At 39.6% G+C, this 20,063-nt stretch overlaps 1 protein-coding gene across 3 annotated transcripts; it reads left to right on the top strand.

Annotated features, from left to right (window-relative positions):
- Positions 1-1,993: 1,993 nt before the first annotated feature.
- On the top strand, positions 1,994-20,006 carry LOC127655262 (melanophilin-like). 3 transcript variants are annotated; one of them, XR_007972026.1, is made up of 15 exons: positions 1,994-2,077; positions 4,516-4,667; positions 11,360-11,581; positions 11,821-11,960; positions 13,018-13,059; positions 13,581-13,645; positions 15,235-15,327; positions 15,616-15,784; positions 16,248-16,450; positions 16,647-16,745; positions 16,982-17,218; positions 17,448-17,594; positions 17,976-18,047; positions 18,161-18,259; positions 19,220-20,006. XR_007972026.1 is itself a non-coding variant. In XM_052142950.1 (14 exons), the coding sequence occupies exons 2-14, from the start codon at positions 4,528-4,530 to the stop codon at positions 18,188-18,190; spliced, it is 1,659 nt and encodes a 552-aa protein (XP_051998910.1). In that variant the 5' UTR covers positions 1,994-2,077; positions 4,516-4,527; the 3' UTR covers positions 18,191-20,006. The 3 variants fall into 3 exon arrangements, 2 of the variants coding, with proteins under 2 accessions (XP_051998910.1, XP_051998909.1); XM_052142950.1 differs by having other exon boundaries at positions 18,161-20,006; XM_052142949.1 differs by lacking the exon at positions 18,161-18,259 and having other exon boundaries at positions 19,220-20,004.
- Positions 20,007-20,063: the final 57 nt, after the last annotated feature.

Below are 20,063 nucleotides of genomic sequence, written 5' to 3'. Positions count from 1 at the left end.
AACGGTCTTGTTGAAGGTCACAGGAATCAGGACAGGCAAGTTGGTGGCCACAAGTAATTGGACAGGCTCGATGACCATAAGGAAATGGACAGGCTCATTGATGGCCACAGGGAACATGACAGGATCATCGATGGCCACAAGGAACATGACAGGCTCGATGATCATAGGGAAATATACAGGCTCGTCGATGGCCAGAGGGAACAGAACAGACTCTATGATCACAGGGAACTGGACAGTCTGTGCGCAAACCGCCATGGTCAGGAGCACTGGCAGCGACTGTGAAACTGCCTCCATGACAAGGAGCGCTGGGTGCGACTGAGGAACGGCCTCCATTGCCAGGAATGCTGGGAGCGACTGGGGAAAGGCCTCCACGGCTGGGAGCACTGGACGGTCTTGTCAAAGGTCACAGGAAACAGGACAGGCTCGTCAACGGCCACAGGGAACAGGACAGGCACATCGGTGGCCACAGGTAATTGGACAGGCTCGATGACCATAGTGGCTCATCGATGGCCACAGGGAACAGGACAGGATCATCAATGGCCACAAGGAACATGACAGGCTCGATGATCACAGGGAACTGGACAGGCTGTGCGGCAAACGCCATGGTCAAGAGCACTGGAAGCGACTGGGAAACTGCCTCCCTGGCAAGGAGCGCTGGGTGCGACTGGGGAATGGCCTCCATTGCCGGGAACACTGGGAGCGACTGGGGAAAGGCCTGCAAGCCTGCAAGCGCTGGCAGTAACATGGGAATGGCCTCCATGGCTGGGAGCGCTGGCAGCGACAGGGGAATGGCCTCCATGGCTGAGAGTGCTGGCAGTGACATGGGAATGGCCTCCATGGCTGGGAGTGCTGGCAGTGACATGGGAATGGCCTCCATGGCTGGGAGTGCTGGCAGTGACAGGGAAATGGCCTCCAATGCTGGGAGCGCTGGCAGTGACAGGGGAATGGCCTCCATGGCTGGGAGCAATGTCAGCGACAGGGGAATAGCCTCCATGGCTGGGAGCTCTGTGAGCGAAAGGGGAATGGCCTCCATGGCTGGGAGCACTGGCAGTGACAGGGGAATGGCCTCCATGGCTGGGAGCACTGGCAGTGACAGGGGAATGGCCTCCATGGCTGGGAGCAATGTCAGCGACAGGGGAATAGCCTCCATGGCTGGGAGCTCTGTGAGCGAAAGGGGAATGGCCTCCATGGCTGGGAGCACTGGCAGTGACAGGGGAATGGCCTCCATGGCTGGGAGCACTGGCAGCGACAGGGGAATGGCCTTCTTGGCTGGGAATGCTGGCAGCGACAGGGAAATGGCCTCCATGGCTGGGAGTGCTGGCAGTGACAGGGGAAGGCAGAAGAGTAGACAAAGAAGGATCATGACAACCTCTGGAATGTGTCCAAGAGGAAGATGGATGGCCACAAGCCATCATGTATATATATATATATATATATATATATATATATATATATATATATGTATATAAAATTCAAGTTTACTTTATTTCCATCCTATAGATTTATTGGAAGTTAAATGTGTTTCATAAATCTAGAGCTCAAATTTTGCAGCTGATGGTGTACTCTGTATTTGAAGTCACATACCAAAAACAACACTATGGTATTGCAAATAGCAAAACTACAAACGCAAAAAATGTACACAATGTGTGAGTGTCAGGAAGAACAAATTACTAATCTCTTTATACATAACTCAAATAAGTGAAACAGACTATGCAGCCTGCATGTCTATAAAAATGTGCATACATGGACAGACCCCCACAGTGCTAAACAGCATTAAAATCAGCCATGAAGACAAAACTATTGGGAGGAAAGTGAAAGTGTCAATGAGTGAGTTGAGGTTTGCAATAAATAACAAAATATTGGTTCCATATGTGTCCAGTTTTTGCTGCCATCAATTTTAATAAATGTTATCTGATGTTTCAAAGAGAACTCTGAAGTGGGGTTTAAATAGTTCACTGGCCCTTCCCAGTCCCACAGTTAATTGGACATGTGATAAACACAGCAGTTTGAGTGTTTGCCTGAATTTGTCCATTTGAAATCCCACAGGATTACCACAGGCTGCTGAATCGAAGTTCAGGTAAAACTTTTTATTACATACTGTACTTACCATGTATATGATGGCAAAAACCAAAGAACAGGCTTTGAGCCTGTTGATACACCAAAATAATAGGTTTTGCTTCAAACAAGAAACTCAGAGATTTAAAAGGAATATTGCAAAAACATCTAACTCTATATTTGTACAATATTTGCTTTGCAATTTGTATAAAGTTAGTCTTCTTCTACAAACTTAAAATGAAATAACATGTAATGCTACTATTTATTGCTTAACAGTTCACCTCTAGAGCTATCCGTTATCAGTTATATATAGTCCTTAAGGTTCAGCCGTAGAATATTAAGAGCCTAAGCAATGATTTTTGATGGAATGGCAGAAATGAACAAAGCACAATCAAACGACGAAATCAAACCTGCTTTACAAAATCTTATACTATAGACAAGATGAATCTACTATCTACAAAATGAATTTTCTGCTACACTGAAAGAATTTTTGCCCTTTTATTATATATTGGTGGAGTGGTTACACAGTTTTTGTTGTTGCAAAGGCCAGGAAACTAGATAACTTTAAAAAAAAGAATTGTAATTGAAAGTGAGCATACAAGTCCCTCTAAAAACATGAGCTCTATATCGCTCCACAATTTGTGTAAAGAGGTGAGAAAAGTTACTTCCCTTCAGCAAAAATGGTAAATCAGGTGTAAACACTTATTTTTCTTTAAAATGTGAAACATCCAAGAAAGGCAGAGATGTTGAATTTTATAACAATGTAACTTGTTCATTTTGCAGCTGAGCTGAGCAGGGGCTTCAGAAGGAAACAATTTATATTTGAATAAACATTGTATAATTGTGTCTAATTTGTCATTGTGAAAGGAATATGGACACATCATTCATATAATGATGTCATAGGATTTAACCAAATACATTTCAGCCAGAACTTAAATGTCTCTGTCAGCAGCATTTCTGCTCATGCACAACTAGTCACATGGCTCTCTTCATTGCCAGTCAAGTGTTCACAGGATAAATTCGATTACTTATATTCTAACTCACTGATTTGTTTATAAAATTGAACAATCTGGTGTTGTTTTCCTTTTAGAGAATAATAAAAAAAAATGCCTTTATCTGCAAATACTCAAAACAGTGAATTTGTGTTCACTCTGAAATTCCTGAAAAAGATCTTCTTAATATATTTTTCATAGTAAACTCTTAATTAAAAAAAAAACGTTCAAATTCAAATCTTCCTCCCCAGTATAAAAAGACCATTTATTAAAACATAGCTGCCAAACCAACTGATCCAAACTAATGTTCTGATGCACAAGACTGTCAACGTTTAGCAATAATGATGCCTTTTTGTTGTTCAGCTATTTGGCCTGCACAGTCAGGGTGAGGTCATTAGGAAGAAGTTGTTCTATTATTCCAAAATACACGTCACAAATAAGTAAATAAATGAAAATATCTACAAAACCTTGTGCTGGCTGTGTAGCACCTGCTTAACCCAATGTCAGAAAAGAGTTGCATACGTTTATTTTGAGGAACAAAGAATGAAAGAAAAAGTTATTGAACGATGAAGCAGTGGAAACTATCTGACCAAACAGAAAATCTGCAGCACTTGAATACAGTGTGTTGCTCATTTCATATGTAAAGAGGCACTGAAAGTCCCAGCAGAAGTTCCAGTAGCCCATTTAATTCTATGGTGGAAAATGGTCAGGAAAAACTATGACTATGATCATTAAAAAAAAACTTGACTAAATTATAAGCCTAACTCAGGGAACAAATACGATAATATAATATGTACAAAATGACCTTGTGGCAGGGCGGGCCGGATCGTAATTCCGCACACCCAGCCCCTAATTAGGCTGATGAAGCCTGAGAGGGATAAAGGCGACCAGAGATGACGGGCAGCTGCCCGACACCTGTGTGTATTTGTCTTTGGTTACGTTTATTATTTATAGTATCAAGCCGGCACTCGCCTCCTCTTTCCATTGTGTTCCAAGTGTTACACTTGTCCCAAACCCGGGAAGGAGGAGGAGGGATGTGCCGTAGTAGAGTCCTCGCCACTACCATCCACCCCAATGGAGCAGCCTCAGCCATCCGCCCTCCCACAGACCTGTTTAAGTGAAATCTCTCAAGATGGCCTTCTACAATAACCTGTTGATTTTCAATATGTCTTTTATGTAGATGAACGTATGCCAGTATTATGTCAGAATGGAAAATGCCAAGTATTTCGTTTACAAATAAGCTCTCTCCTAAATGTTGTTTTCTATTCCACCTTTGAAGTGGCAATACATACTCAAGGAAATGTGGTGAAATAAACTGTTTAGCCTGTGAGGAGTAAAATCAACTAGTTTGAAATAGTTGGGTGCTACCAGCATGCAATAAATGAGGCTGAACCATTGTTTGCTGTATTGCTGAAAACAACTTTCCACACTTGGTACCATAAAGCGGCGCTATGATTATGATTCATAGGCTCTCACTCAGATGAGATTCGAGATGATGCCCAGCAAAGGTGATGGGAAAAACCTGGATCTCTCCAGGCTAACGGATGACGAAGCCAAGCATGTCTGGCAGGTTATCCAGAGAGACTTCCGCTTGCGAAAGAAAGAAGAGGACAGACTAGGGTGAGAAATCCATTTCTGCAGATTTTCTCTTTTTTATGTAGATGAAACACTCAAAGCAAAACCTTCTTTCTTGTTTTTAATAGGCAATTCAGAGCAATATTGTTTAAAAGCCTTAATATTTTCTAATTGAAAAGACAAAATAGGTTTCAAAAGTCTTTGCAATGTGTGTCTCCAGTCATGTGAAATGCCTTCTGGAGGAGAAAAGCACTCTTCCACTGGAAACATTTGAAGGATTTAAACGGGATATTGGTTTGCAGCCAGGAGACTGTAATAGTTTATTAGAGGTATTTTGTGCTATAGGTATCATCAACTGCCAAAACGTGTTCCTAAATATACTTGTCTGACCATTCCTGGCCCTATCATACAGTATGAGGATCAAGTTATTTCATGGGTTTTGGTTATCAGAGGTCCTCTCTAGTCTACTCATCTGGAATCTGTTCAATGTCTGTCATTAATTTAAACTGCTTCAAATTCTCAGGAAAAGTTCCATTGCAGTTAGCTCAATGCAAACGCAGCTGATGTAAATCTGAAATCATTTTTCAGTGGAGAAATGTTTTAGGGAGAGGATTTCATTTGGTAGTCTTCACTACTTTACTTATCTTCCATGGATAGTTCTATGAAATAATCTTCAAACTACCAAAAATGTATTTAGGCATTCTAACAAATTGTTATTTAAGTTGTTGGAGGAGAAAGTCTTAGTGTTAATTATTGCTGTGTACTTGTTTTTATTTTTACAGTTGAATCAGTGCATTTGAACATGAGGAAATGGTTTAAGGCACATCTTAGAATTGTTACATTTCGTGGGTGATGGTTAGTAAAAGATATTGTTAGTTACCTTCATGTATTATGGAGGATGTGTCTCAAGGGCTTTGACGTCTCATATTATAGTGGAAAAGGTGTCGTCATAAACTGTTACTAGTGTTCAGGTAAATGGCCGTTAAGGCTGTCAAATTAAAATTTGAAATACGAATATTCGTCGTTCGTGCACTGCAGCAGAACAAAATGGCATTATTGAGTGAGTGCATAAAAAAATCATTGATCAAAAAGATGTGCTTACATTTACATTTATGCATTTGGCAGACGTTTTTATCCAAAGCGACTTACAGTGCACTTATTACAGGGACAATCCCCCCCGGAGCAACCTGGAGTTAAGTGCCTTGCTCAAGGACACAATGGTGGTGGCTGTGGGGATCGAACCAGTGACCTTCTGATTAACAGTTATGTGCATTAGCCCACTACGCCACCACCACTCCAACTGCTTGCCTAACCCCAATTCACTACAATAAGCCTAGAAAAATTATTTGTATTTTGAGGTGTCAGTTTGGATTTGGCGTGAAAGTCTTTTGTCATACATCCTTGGGTCTTTACATAAAAGTTATGCGTTATGTCCATAAACAGAAAAGAAGAACCGGCTGTTGCATGTTCAGGCTGGGGAAACTACGGCGTTCAGACAGTCCATCACACAGTTCAGGAGAGCAGCAGTCTTAATGGATGTTTATCTGTTAACTGTTTGGTGAAGTTTTATTCTGGAATGGTTGTTGAAGTTTATGTTGGTTGTCATGATTTAATGAACTGAACATAACTCTAGCCAAGAATAGGTCTTGTGAATGTAGTAAGTCATGGTTGTATAATGTACAAATTGTGTAGTCGCTGTCAGGATTCATAACGATTCGCTCCTTTTAATCAATCAGTAACAGGGTCACGGATTTGGCCCTCATTCACACTTATAAACATGTGGGAAGTTGTCCATGGTTGACGTTGACTTTAATATCAATACTGTAACAGAAAATGTATTTCCTGAGATCCCAGTTCGATTCTGGTTCTGAGTGTCCATTGCATGCCACCTGCATAAGGTTAAGTTCCTAACCGACAGTGTTGTAGCTTCTGCACATGTCTAGAGAGCATGTAAAAGGCATTTCCTGTGACAAACCTGATGTTTGTTCCTGTGCTGTTGGTCATTTGCACTAATGATTCTGCTTTCACTTGTATGTCAGAAAGCACCAGAGGTTTTTAGCTTTTGGTGCCTCAGATACCGTTACAAACCGAATGTGCCCATGTATGTCTAAATTCCAGTCATTTTAAAAGAGGTAATAGGATTTGTCTCAGCATAATGAATAACATCACATGACAATTTTGCCTGAATTTTCCCTCAGTTGAAAGACAAAGGCTGGTTCAAAGTAGTTCTGTGGAGACTTGGTTGTAATTTGGTGATGATAAAAACAAAGACAAAATTTGCTCATGCATTCCTCACAGAATTTGACAGAAAACTTAGATGTAAACATAAGTGAAGTGCTAATGTAACTTATGATTTGTAAATGGTAAGTTAGCCAAGAGCCTATTGGATTTTGCTTGCAAAATAATTGAAACCAAATTAATTGATTTGCTTTGAACAAATAATAATTATGTGTTTGTGTAAGGCAACATTAAATGGAGTTAATTAACAAAGGTTCGGGAGGAGCATGTTCATTGTAATCTGACAAATCACAGCCCGCGGGCAGGAGTATTAAAGCTGCTGCTTATCTGCTTCCTGTGACAACTCTCCTGACATGACAGTCTGTCCGGTATTTGGCCCCGCCCATTGCCCACGAACAGAATGCGTTCACACTGCCAGCGACATGCAGCGACAAAACCATAGACATATAAAACGAACACATCGCATTAATTTACAATGAGAGCTGGCGACTTCCGGCAACACGAGCGACGGCAATCATTGGCGACCTGATGTGAGAAATGTTTAACTTAATGCAAATGAAGAATGACTTTTGGGAGCGACAGCCAATACGAGAGAAGATGGTAGAGCTCACATGATCCTAATATTTTAATAATAATAATATAAATTGTAAAGAAACATTACTGTTTAGACTCTTCATACACACAACTAGTGACCTAACCGCCAGACACTGTCGACATGCAGCAACAAAGTAGCTGGCTGTGTGAACGCAGTTGGATCATCTGAGGATTCGGTTAAGTGTTATATTTTTTACCCTGTCTTTCTTTTTATGCTCCATTCACTGAAGCAGTTTATAGCATGAAGCTATAAAAATAAAAGATATAAGAAAATTTGTGTAGTGTAAACTCGGCATAATGTGTGAAGTATGTTTTGACTGAATACAACAGCAGCGTTGACCTACAGCCAATGAGAGAGCAAGAAACGGGGCATGGGAAGTTTCAGTGGGAGGAGTCCTGATGTCCCTGCAACAGAACATCAACTAGCATGGCTGCGGTATCAAGAAAGTCTCATTGGACCGAAGAAATGGAGGAACAATTAGTGGAACATTGGACATTAACAGCCTAATTTGTCTCGGGTGAAAAAAATACAACTAAATTCTCTCTCCACTACCACAGCACCGACCAAGCCATCCCAATGATAAAAATGATGGAAATGGAACCTGGCTAGCTGAAGTCGACATCACTTCAGCGTTTAAAATAAGGTCTCTCCATTTTGATTTCTGGCATCTTTTCGAGCGCGCAGAGATATATAATTTTTTTCATCCGCCTTACTTTCAGCTGGAATCGCTATCTGCCGGCTCTTGTCAAATAACTACTCTGTTCCCCACTTAATTCACCTACTAGATGATTTCCTCTTTATCTCACAAACAGAGATAAGGCTGAGAGAGGCTGGGTTGAGGGCTTGTAGGCCTTTTGTTAGGCAGGATCTTAGCAGACATCACCAGCAACAATGTCGCCTATGGGCACAAACCCACCTTCGCTGGACCATATAGGACTGGCAAAAAGTGCTCTTCACTGACGAGTCATAGTTTTGTCTAACCAGGGGTGATGGTCGGACTCATGTTTATCATCAAAGGAATGAGCCTTACACCAAGGCCTGTGCACTGGAGCGGGATCGATTTGGATGTGGAAGGTCCGTCATTGCCTGGGGCGGTGTGTCACAGCATGATCGGACAGAGCTTGTTGTCAATGCAGGCAATCTCAATGCTGTGCATTACAGGGAAGACATCATGTGGTACCCTTCCTGCAGGCTCATCCTAACATGACCCTCCAGCATGACAATGCCACCAGCCATACTGCTCGTTCTGTGCATGATTTCCTGCAAGACAGGAATGTCTGTGTTCTGCCATGGCCAGCAAAAGCCCAGATCTCAATACCATTGAGCAAGTCTGGGATCTGTTGGATCAGAGGGTGAGGGCTAGGGCCATTCACCTGAAATATCCGGGAACTTGCAAGTGCCTTGGTGGAAGAGTGGGGTAACATCTCACAGCAAGAACTTGCAAATCTGGTGCAGTCCATGAGGAGGAGATGCACTGCAGTACTTAATGCAGCTGGTGCCACACCAGTTTCTTTTGATTTTAACCTCCCCTTTGTTCAGGGACACATTATTCCATTTCTGTTAGTCACATGTCTGTGAAACTTGTTCAGATTATGTCTTAGTTGTTGAATCTTTTTATGTTCATACAAATATTTACACATGTTAAATTTGCTGGAAGAAAAAGCAGTTGAAAGTGAGAGGATGTTTCTTTTTTGCTGAGTTTATTTAAACCAGAAGTCCTCCTGTTTGAATCGCAGCATAGCCCTCTCGATCAAATGCCGTGCAAGCTCATCCACGTCCTTGAATCATGGCCTTTTCCCTACGAGGAGATTGATGGGCTTTCCATTTCAGACACAGAGTGGCCCTTGTTCGATTGCTTGCTGGGCTTACCCGTTTGAATGCCGTGAGCTCTCTCTCTCAATGGAACAGTCTCTCGTTCAAATCAAAGTGTGAGTCCTCCCTTTCGAATGCAGCGCAAGCTAACTCTCGTTCTCATTCTCCCCGTTCGATGCTTGCTGGGCTTACCCGTTCAAATGCTATGAGCTATCTCTCTATAGAGTAGTCTCCCTTTCAAACACAGTGCGAGCCAACTCTCGTTCTCATTTTTTCCCATTCGACTGCTTGCTGGGCTTACCCGTTCCAATGCTGTGAACCCTCAATTTCGAACACAGCGCAAGCCAACACTCATTTTCAGCTTCCCACTTTGCATGCCGTGAGCCCATCCACTTCTATGACTGGTGGTCTCTTGTTCGAATCGCAGCATAGTCCTCTTGACCAGCCATCGTACAAGAATGCACCTTCAAACAAATGTGTAAAGTGCTCCCTCTATACAGATTTTGGGGGGGAAGGACAATTCTGAAATATCTGCCAAGCCAATTTACCAAACAGAATTGTTGCTGGCTTGCTGTCCTAAATATTTAATGCCATAGTCATGGTACCGATCTTTCATCTTAACACCTTTTTGGGGGTAATCATGAGTCGAGTCTCAAGCTCTGAGCCCTCATACAGACTGTAAGTCAAATACGTTTACTGCTTCAACGCAAGATTACATTAACATACAAACTACTGAAATGGAGTTAATTAACAGAGGTTCAGGAGGAACATGTTAATTTTAATCTGACAACTGGGGTAATCAGTTGATTAATCTGGGGTAATCAGGAATCGAGTCGAGTCTCGAGCTCTGAGCCCTCCAGTATACGGACAGCAAGCCAAATACGTTTACTGCTTCAACACATGATTACATTAACATACAAACTACTGAACTTACTATTGATAATCAATTATACTCAAACAAAATGATTTATCTGTTGAAATACTAAGTAGTCAGTTACTATGTTTAGTCTGTGTTCAAGCACAACAGCTTTATTTGATTTCAAGTTCTAACCCTAAGGGCTTCGCTTAGGGCCCCCATATACTCAGAAACGGCCCTGCTCATACAGATGATCCAATCAGCTGTGAGGAAAGCTATATCTTTAAAAGCTATATTTGATAATTAGGCCTATTTGTTTGTGAGAAATCCTGAATCCTGAAATTCTGAGTTTGTTCAGCTTTCTTTGTTGGTTTCCTTATTCATTGCATTTTAATCATTATTATTCACAAAAATAACATTTACATTTTGTAAACAGGTTTTTCTACTTCACAAATGTCAAAAATGCAACATGATCGCTTTGTTCTCTTGTGTGTCCATTATGAATTGATTATTATGATGTAATGTTATATATTTGACTCGCTCACACAACCTGACTTAAATTATTATGCTCAATTGCTTTCAACCTTTGCCAAAAAAAGTTGAATGTGCCACAAGCACATCTTTCAAAAGCTCCTCAGTAGAGCAGATATAGCAGAAATTACTTATATATCCCATTTTAATACTCCACAGCTGTGATACAGCTGTGATACACAGTGTCATTGTGCTGGATGCCATCCTTTTGGCCATGAAGCTTGAGAATTTGGCACATTAAGTATGGAGGATTTCAAGAAAGCACAAGAGAGGACAACCCTAGGGGTGCATATCACTCATGTGGAGTCATTTCCTCTCAGTCTTAAACTGAGCTGTGCTGGCGATCTAAAAAGCAGTCGGATCAGCTGAACCCTCACCTTGCCATTTACAATTAGATGCCTTTTGCCTACAACTTGATAATGTATAACTGTACAGAATTTAGGACTACAGTGACCCAAAACATAAACAGAATTTACAATATTAAGACTATATTGTTTTCAACTGTATTGAAAATGTGAATATTTAATGAGAAAATAAGCTCAACATTCTTAATCTTCACGATTAACACAATTCCAACATCCACATTCTTTTAGGCATATGTTGACTAGAATAAAGTGTCAACAAAGACTCAGTTTCATAGACAACGATTAGTGGTAATGAAAAGAGTCTGTAAATCTGTCAATTTGATTATTCCTTTGCTTGCAGGGAGCTAAAGACCAAAATATTGAAAGAGGATACAAAAAGAGAGCTGCTGGAATATCAGCCTAAACTCAGTGATTCTCTCTGCATTCGCTGTCTGCAGCCCTTCAAATTACTTGTCAACAGCAAGCGCCAATGCCTGGACTGCAAGCTCTTTGTCTGCAAGTCCTGCAGTCATTTTAACAAGAAGGAAAGCGGTTGGGTGTGTGATCCATGTCACATGACCAGGTGAGCGTATAACTGACATAAGAGTGTTATGTGCATCATAAGAAACCCACAGAAAACGTATTATTATTATTCTTTTTTAAGTCACAACATCCAGTGTTTTTAATTAAAGGTTTGAGACAGGTTTAAGCAATATTTCAGATATTTGATGCTGTATTTAGAAGTAGAAATTAAATCACTTGGCCATCCTATGAAATGCATGATAGGCTGAAATGATCTTGTTTTTTCCTTTCTTCCAATAGAATCCTCAAGATTGGCACATTGGAATGGTTTCATGAGAATGTACGCTCTCGCTTCAAAAATTTTGGCAGTGCAAAGGTCATAAATTCCCTTTTCAAGCGACTAAACAATGATCGTGCCTGCTCTCAAACTGACTTCAGAGGTAGACTTCACTAGAGCACCAGATTAACCATATGGGCAAGAACCCAAGGGCACCATGTCCAGGGGGGTTACCATGTGATTCCACACAATAAATGACCAATACATAACCATACAAATTAACTATAAATTAAAATAAATAACTATAAATGTAAAAAATGAAATGACCCTTAGAAAAACTAACCATCATGTCTCATCTGTTAATAATGAGCAGACAGCTGAAGCAATGTCTAACATATGACTTACAACAAGAAATCTGAAGGTAGATCTTAGAGAGTGAGAGCTTCATAACTTTGAAGGATTTAGTTAGAGATCCAGAGAGAGAGAGAGAGAATTTGTCTGGGCCAAATCATCCATGTGATTTACTTTTTTTTTACACAGTCACATGCCTTTTTTCCCTCCGTTTCTGGACTCAGAAGCATCTCTTTAATCAAATTGTCAGGCTCCATCTGTCCTGAATACAGAAGTCAGCAAAAGAACATTTTTGTTTGGGTCAAATGAGATGAAAATGTTAAGCACAATGTTAAAAATATATATATAATTATTACATAAATCATATAGCACTTATACAAAACAATTAGTTGCACAACTACAGGTGTTTAGGCTGAAGTGGTTTTGTTACCATGTAGTGTTTTAGGAGAAAATAACACTTTTGGTACTCCCATTGTACCCTACCATGAACAGAGTATATGTATGTGCAACAGGCTAAGTGTTAGAAAATGTAAAGATGTTCTGGACAAATTTTCAAAAACAACTTAAAGTTGCTTAACACCCTAAAAGACCATAACTGGTTATTTAGTAAAGATCACAGACAGAACATTCAAAATCTATAGTTATCTATATATATATACATATCTATATATATTCTTAACTTAAAACACTAGCAGGGTTAGGCTAATTCTTTAGTTCCCTTGTTTTTGCTTTAGAGAAATTTTGTGTTGTACTTTTGATAGTTGCTTCTTGTAACAAATCACAGCTCATTTTCGCTCTCTTGTTTTCTTTTGTTTAATTTTTCATCTTTTGCTGTTCCTCCCTAAACCCAACCTCCCCCAAACACACAGAGCCTCAAGACGATGACACGCACAGCATGCCTGAAGTGAACAGTGAGTAAAACTCACTGTTAAAACACACGCATTATATCTGATTTAATACGGTCAAGAACACGAAAAACAATGTATGCGGGAAAATAAAACTTTAAAACAATGTGTAGCTGGCAGAAACAAATTTTAAATAGCCATTAAATAAATACAAGAATTAAGTGACATGATCAAACCTACATAAAATCAAAAACATTTGAGAATAAGCCATGTGGAGATCTGTTCCGTACATTTCTCTGTTATTGGTGTTTTCAGAAGATCAATTAATTTATGGGCCCATGTGTTGAGAAAACACTTAACAACACTAGCCTTATAATTTTAACTCAGGGTTGTCTTAACTAAAGGGGTCTCTTGCAATTATAAATAAACTTGAACATGATTTTCTATGATATGGTCACTAAAAATGACCAGTTAGTAGGTGGTCTGGTCATATTCAATTAAAAGTATCTGAACAGTCAGTCTCGGTGAACACTACAGTGTCTCTACGATCAAAGGATTCATGTTTGAAATTCTTGTCATCCACACAGTTGGTTCCCTGTATAGTCAGGAGGATGAGCAATCTAAGGGACGAGACAGACGGCACTTCAACCTGGTACTGTACAATCTCTGTAACATCAGAAACTATGCTGCAAATGAACGAGAAGCAGGACACATATCAGCCTAACAAGTTTTCTTATTTAGTTCCCCAGTAGAGGAAGATTGCCCTCTTGTGGTCTAATCTTGTTTAGGGTAAAATAGTGTCAGTAACACATTCAGGTAAACACACCACAAGAGAAATCGGCCCAACTGAGAAATTTTACATGGCAACTAGGCCAACTGTTGAGTGGGGTTGGGGGGGGGTTGTTATCCAAAAGTTGTCCTTTTTGCTGTCCTTTTCTGCATATCGTGGCAACGTTTTGTGGTCCATTCTACATAACGCGGCAGCTAATTTTTTGCTTAACGCGGCCCATTCAGTACATTTTGCAGCTGTCCCACCAGCCCGCTCGGTTCTACCAATGGCCATTCCGCCCCTGAACGGCTCAAAAGTGCCTCGGGCCACCGGGAAAATGCCCGGTATGCCAGATTACCAGTCCAGCCCTGATGGGATGGCACGCAATCAATTAATATAAACTTACGAAAACCAAACCTTTAAAGACTACCAACACTCAGCACATCCATGCGCATCCGATACCTCATAAGATGGACTTTATTGACAGTAGCACCATCAATAATTTTTGACAGGAATGCCAATGAAACAAACTCTTCAGTAGATATAAAAACTCCAGAAAACATGCGATCTTGGAGCTTTAAGCAGCTTTATAAATTGGATGTCATTGAAGACATTAAAGTGTCTAGAAGGTAACCGTCTGTATGCTAAAGTCTCAAGAGTGAGGGCTAGATTTAGGGGTAGGGTTAAGGTTAGGGGTAGGAATAGGTTTAGGGATTCTATGGGACTCTAAATAAACATAATAAACAGAGTAAATACCCCCTCACAGCCTCGATATCATTCATGTCAACAATCAAATATTTCACTACTGTGAATGTCTATACGCATTCAAGAGCCGACAATGTGTGTGGTCATTTAAACATATTAAATGGCTTTCCTCTTAAACGGCATAATAAAACCGGTCAACATGGGTAGACTTTTGACAATTACTCCAATTTTGTGTTGCATGTAAACATCTTTAAGCTGGGGCCACAATAGCAGACTCAAAACAACTTGCAGACTGTTTTACTGATATCTCACTCTTTTCAGCCTGAGGTATGACACAGTTGGCCATTCAAAATGGTGGCGAGGTGACATACCAGTTCACCGCAACTCTCTCACTATTCCCTTATATTCCTTTAACAGTTCATCAGACTGTTAAATGTTTTGGCAGTAAAACCCTAAAAAGATAGTTACTTGAAAACACATTAACCTTTTGTGAGAACCTGCCTTGGATGGATGGATGGATGGATGGATGGATGGATGGATGGATGGTAGATAGATAGATTAATTGATGGATAGATAGATAAATGATGGTAGATGGATGGATAGATAGATAGATGGATGGATGGATAGATGGATGGATAGATAATGGATGGATGGATAGATAGATGGATGGATAGATAATGGATGGATGGATGGATGATAGAACTGTTTGACTGATGATTGCGATGTAGAAAATAAAATATTAAACATTTAAATATTTCTCCCTTAAGACCAGAAGAGGTAGACGGCTGCTTCCAGTTGATCCTCTTGATTTTAATCTTGGCGTTGAGAACTCTGTCTATTCTCGGCCTCACTTCTTGCTGGTTCGTATGTTCTATCCTATACCTCTGATGTTACAACTAAGCAGATGTATTGAGCAGTTTCAAATATCATCCATCAAACACTGAAAGACTGAAGCTTGCACAGAAACATAATAATTGCACTGACACTCTAAGGCTCTGTAACCAGAGCACCTTAAATGTCATATGTTGCTTTGAATTTTAAAGGTGCACTAAGTAATTGTTTCCCAATTTAAAAAAAGGTTTACTTCTAAAGAAATGAACCATAATTTTAAAACATCCATGTTATATGTGACTGTGTGATTCTCACAGCATTCAGGCAGCCATGAGAAAATAACCCAGAGAAAAGACTCACTAACTGAAGAGGACTGGCCTACAACCTTTAAGCAGATTCTGGAGAATGGAACCCATGACAGAGGTCATGAAATGAAGGACGTGTTTCAAATCAGCCAAAGAAGTCTGGACAAGCCTTCTTATTTTGGTAAGATGTGTCCTATGTCAGCGAGCATTAACTTGTGCTGGGGAAATAGATCTAGCACACTATAAAGAGAATGACCATGAGTTCAACTGAATTCCTGACAGGCCAAGCTAGTTGTAAAGACTCTTTTTACTTGGGCCGACTACCCTTTGAACTCATACATCTGTCACATTGTGAAGTGATTAAAATCCTGCTGAAATAGACCAGGATAGCCCAGCATGAATTTCCATGCTGGTCCAGGCTGGTTTATGTTGGTCTGATGCTGGTCTAGCTGGTGAACCAATATAGCAAAACTATTCACTAGAGAATCTTAGCAATTGAAGCTGGTTGACCATCAAGGTCTGTCTGTTGAAGCTGTTGCCTTTGTTGGGATTAGCACACCAGCATCCTAAACATGGTGACCATGTTGGTCTTTTCAACTGATGATACAATACAGATGCAAAATATTTTGTTTTGCTCTCTGCAGATGACTGCACACTGAACCTAGAGCAGAGGATGACAAAAGCTTGTTCCCTGTCTAAAATGAGCATTTCCTCAGCTGGCAGTACTAACTATCACCTCCACCGTGAGCTTTCCTACAGCCTGGACTCAGACGATGATGATGAGTCTCAGATGAATGTCATACCTGTATACAGTCCATTCCTACAGAGGGAGCCCTCACCAGATGAGGTTCCCCCACATGTCATAAAAGTCACGTCATAACTGTCAAACTAATGTGACATTTTGTCATGAGTTGTGATAACATCAAAGTCCATTTATGGCTCTATAACATAATGGGGCTTCACAATTTGGTCAATGCTTCTTGTCAAAAAATGTTTGCTGGCCCATGTAACATATACAGTATGTTTTCTCCCTCTCACACTAGATTATTGAGCTAAATAAGCGTATGTCAGCAATTGAGACACTTCTCAACCGTTTGGAGCAGAAAATGACAGTTCCAGTAACTGGGGGATCAATCGAACAGGTCATTATAAAATAACATGCAATGAAATAAATGATATTTTAAAGAAATGCAAAAAGAGGATATGAATAAAATCTAATGTTAGGTCTTTGAGATGATAAATTAATTATTGTCTTAAAAACACAGTTGAGGAATAATTCATATAATTAGCATTTCTATGCATTTGCTGAAGATATTTTTCTTCTTTGCCATCAAAGAAGACTTCAGATCTTTATATTGTTTTTCTTCTCTCCCTCTAGGTTGAGCAGAAGAAAGAGGAAGATCTGTCTCCTGCTGACCTAGAGGAGCTTGAGCTCAGGAAAAAACTTGATGAACTTACCGAAAAAATAAGTGACAAAGGTCTGTCCTCTGATGATGAAACACAATCTTCAGAGGACTCTCCAAATAAAGAAGCTGTTTATGAGGCTACAGCTTTGAGAAGAACTTCAGCTGGAATTGGGAATGTCAGACATGAGCGGCCACTGGAGGAGGAATGGGTGAGCAAAACATCAACATTCAACGCTTTAATTGCTTAAATGTGTAAACCATAATCCGTGAATTCTTATTCATGTCAAAGATAGTTACAATTTCAATATAAATGCTTCTCAAACCCCTGATCTAAAGCCATATTCTAGTGAACTACTTATATTTAGTGGTACAATTTGCTTTGAAACAAGTCTGATGTTCTTAATATTTATTGTATGTTTCTTATTGTGTGTACTCCAGAAAGCAAAGCCAGATATACATAATTTCCTCAAAAAGCAGAGGAGGGTGAGTTCCTTTGAGCTCAGTAACACAACCAGCTGTGAGCTGTCGCAACTGGAGGGTAAAGTTGCAATGGCAGCAGCCAGTGTCCAGAGCACTCAAAGCGGGGTACGACACTCAATCTAAACATTAACATTTACTCCAGTCCACACATATTTATCCCCCAAAGTGATGGTCTTAGTGACTTAAGCCAGTGCTGTGCCGAATTTGACTCCCTGCCAGATTCTGACCCCCCGCTACTTATAAGCCCTTATCCAAAAGCCCACCCCTAACCCTAACTATCACTGGTTCCTACCACTAAAGGCCATCACTAAACCTGCCTCTAAACATAAGGATATAGGGAGTCAAAATAAGCAGATTTTTCAAGTGATTTTCAGGTGTGAGCTTTATTAACATAATCGCCGACCAGGCAGAGGGAGATGAAGCATATGTTAGACTTTCCATACGCAATTACTGTCTGTTAACCACAGCCCTTTGCTTCATTTAAAGGTTACAGATATTCAGAAAAGAATCGCTGCTTTGAGTGCTGCAGGGATGTCAGTGGAGACCTCCCGTAGACGGGTATGTAGAGAACCAGCTGTTTGAGAAATCATTGTTCCAGTCTGTCTTCCAGCACCCTCTACTGCATGTACTAAATCTCTCACAGAAAAAACATATTTGTGTTTTAAAAACAGATTATTATAGCAATGTCAAAAAGAGGCTGACTATTGTTGCCATGTCTTCTCTCTTTCGTGCCGGCTTCTCAGCCATCAAGGATGTTAAATGATTATTCAGTAAGAGCACATTTTTTCAATGTTCTGTAATGTGTAATCTGTCATTTCCATTTCTTTAACCCAATCATAATTGTGTATAAAAAGAAAGAGCTCCATTTGTTTTCTATTACTGATTAGAAATGTCTTCAGTCACTTTTGACGTAGCATTATCAGAGCATTAGAACTTAACTATAAAAATGATTGACAGTGAACTTGGGCTTAAACTTGAATATGTGATTTGAGTACTCTAGGCCCAACAGTATATTAGGTAGCAATGTTTAGCTAGCAATGCCAAAGTCATGGGTTTGATTCCCAGGAAATGCATGTAGCCTACTGATACAATGTATAGCTCAAAAACACTGCAAGTCCCTGCAGATAAAAGTATATGCCAAATGCATACATGTAAATATAATATGCAAAATTCCATACAAGAAAGGCACAAGAAGTCAATATGTGTTATGAAGACTACTAAACTAGATTCTCTCGTGACATCTTTGGTCAGTCGTCAAGTTATTTTTGCACATGATAAGGGATGCTCATGTTTAATGCAGTATATGATTATTTAGTGGTAGTAATTCCAGAATAGGCCTACATGTGTAAAGTATTTGTAAATCACCATTAGACATAGGAACCTAGCAAATGTTGTCTTAACGTTCCTCGTTAAACATTCGGTTACCATACACAGTGACTTTCAGATAGCAATCAGGACCCCTGCTCAGCCTCAGGAACAAATCAACTTCCCACCTCCTGTGGCCATGAAAGGGGTAATGGAAAATCTTTAGTTTGGTATAATATAATTGCTCAGGTTGCCTCAGAAAGTCTGGTTACTTATCACATTTCCATCAGTTACCAGACATGCTAACACATGGGAAACACCACAGAGAAAAGTTCAGTCAGTATTCATTGATGGGGGAACATTACATTGTAAGAAAATACTGGATGTTTCGGGTACTAATTATGCTCTGTTTGCTTTCTCTGAAGGATCTGGCAATTAAGCAAGATTATTACGGAAGCTGAGCATCATGTGAAGAAAGATTACGCCTTTTCATATATTATTAATACAAACCTACAGAACATTTATACATTTACACCAGGCATATGTCACATGACAGTTGTTGTTATGTTCATGGACTCTTCATCTTTTTAATAAGTATTGGTAACACTTTACAATAAGGTTTCTTTTGTTACAATTAGCTACAACATTAGTTATATGACCTAACATTGAACAATACTTAACAGAATGTATTAATCTTAATGTTAATTTCAACATAACACATTTTAAAAATCAAAAGTTACATCAGTCAATGCACTATTAACTAACGTGAACTTACAATGAACAATTGTATTTTTATTAACTAACATGAACAAAGATGAATAAATGCTGTATTGTACATTTTTTGTTCATATCTAATGCATTAACTGCTGTTAACGAATGGGACATTTTTGTAAAGTGTTACAGATATATTTAATAAATGCTTTCAGTAGATGTGTCAGGTTATTCAGATCAAAGGAGAAGCTCATCTTTTAACATGCACTCTTTATTTCCTTAGGACAGAAAATGTGTCAAAATATCAAATGTGCATAACAGAAGCTGCATGTTTGTCTGTTTACAGCACATACGCCATTTAAATAAAAAACAAAACCGCTTTATATCTAATGAACTGGGTTAGGATACATTACATCAAATATTGTATTTTATATACGTTTCATATATAATAAATGTTTGTATCTTTCTTCTCATTAAATATCTAACACTACTCAAATGTGTTAATCTCATTATCCTCTGTGTCAGTGATGTTTTAAATCAATAGCTCAGTTTCAGCAC

The sequence above is a fragment of the Xyrauchen texanus genome, chromosome 14 (genome assembly GCF_025860055.1).
Source record: "Xyrauchen texanus isolate HMW12.3.18 chromosome 14, RBS_HiC_50CHRs, whole genome shotgun sequence".
NCBI lineage: Eukaryota > Metazoa > Chordata > Actinopteri > Cypriniformes > Catostomidae > Xyrauchen > Xyrauchen texanus.
Note: the sequence above shows the minus strand (reverse complement) of the source record. Positions and strands in the feature narration are given on the sequence as shown.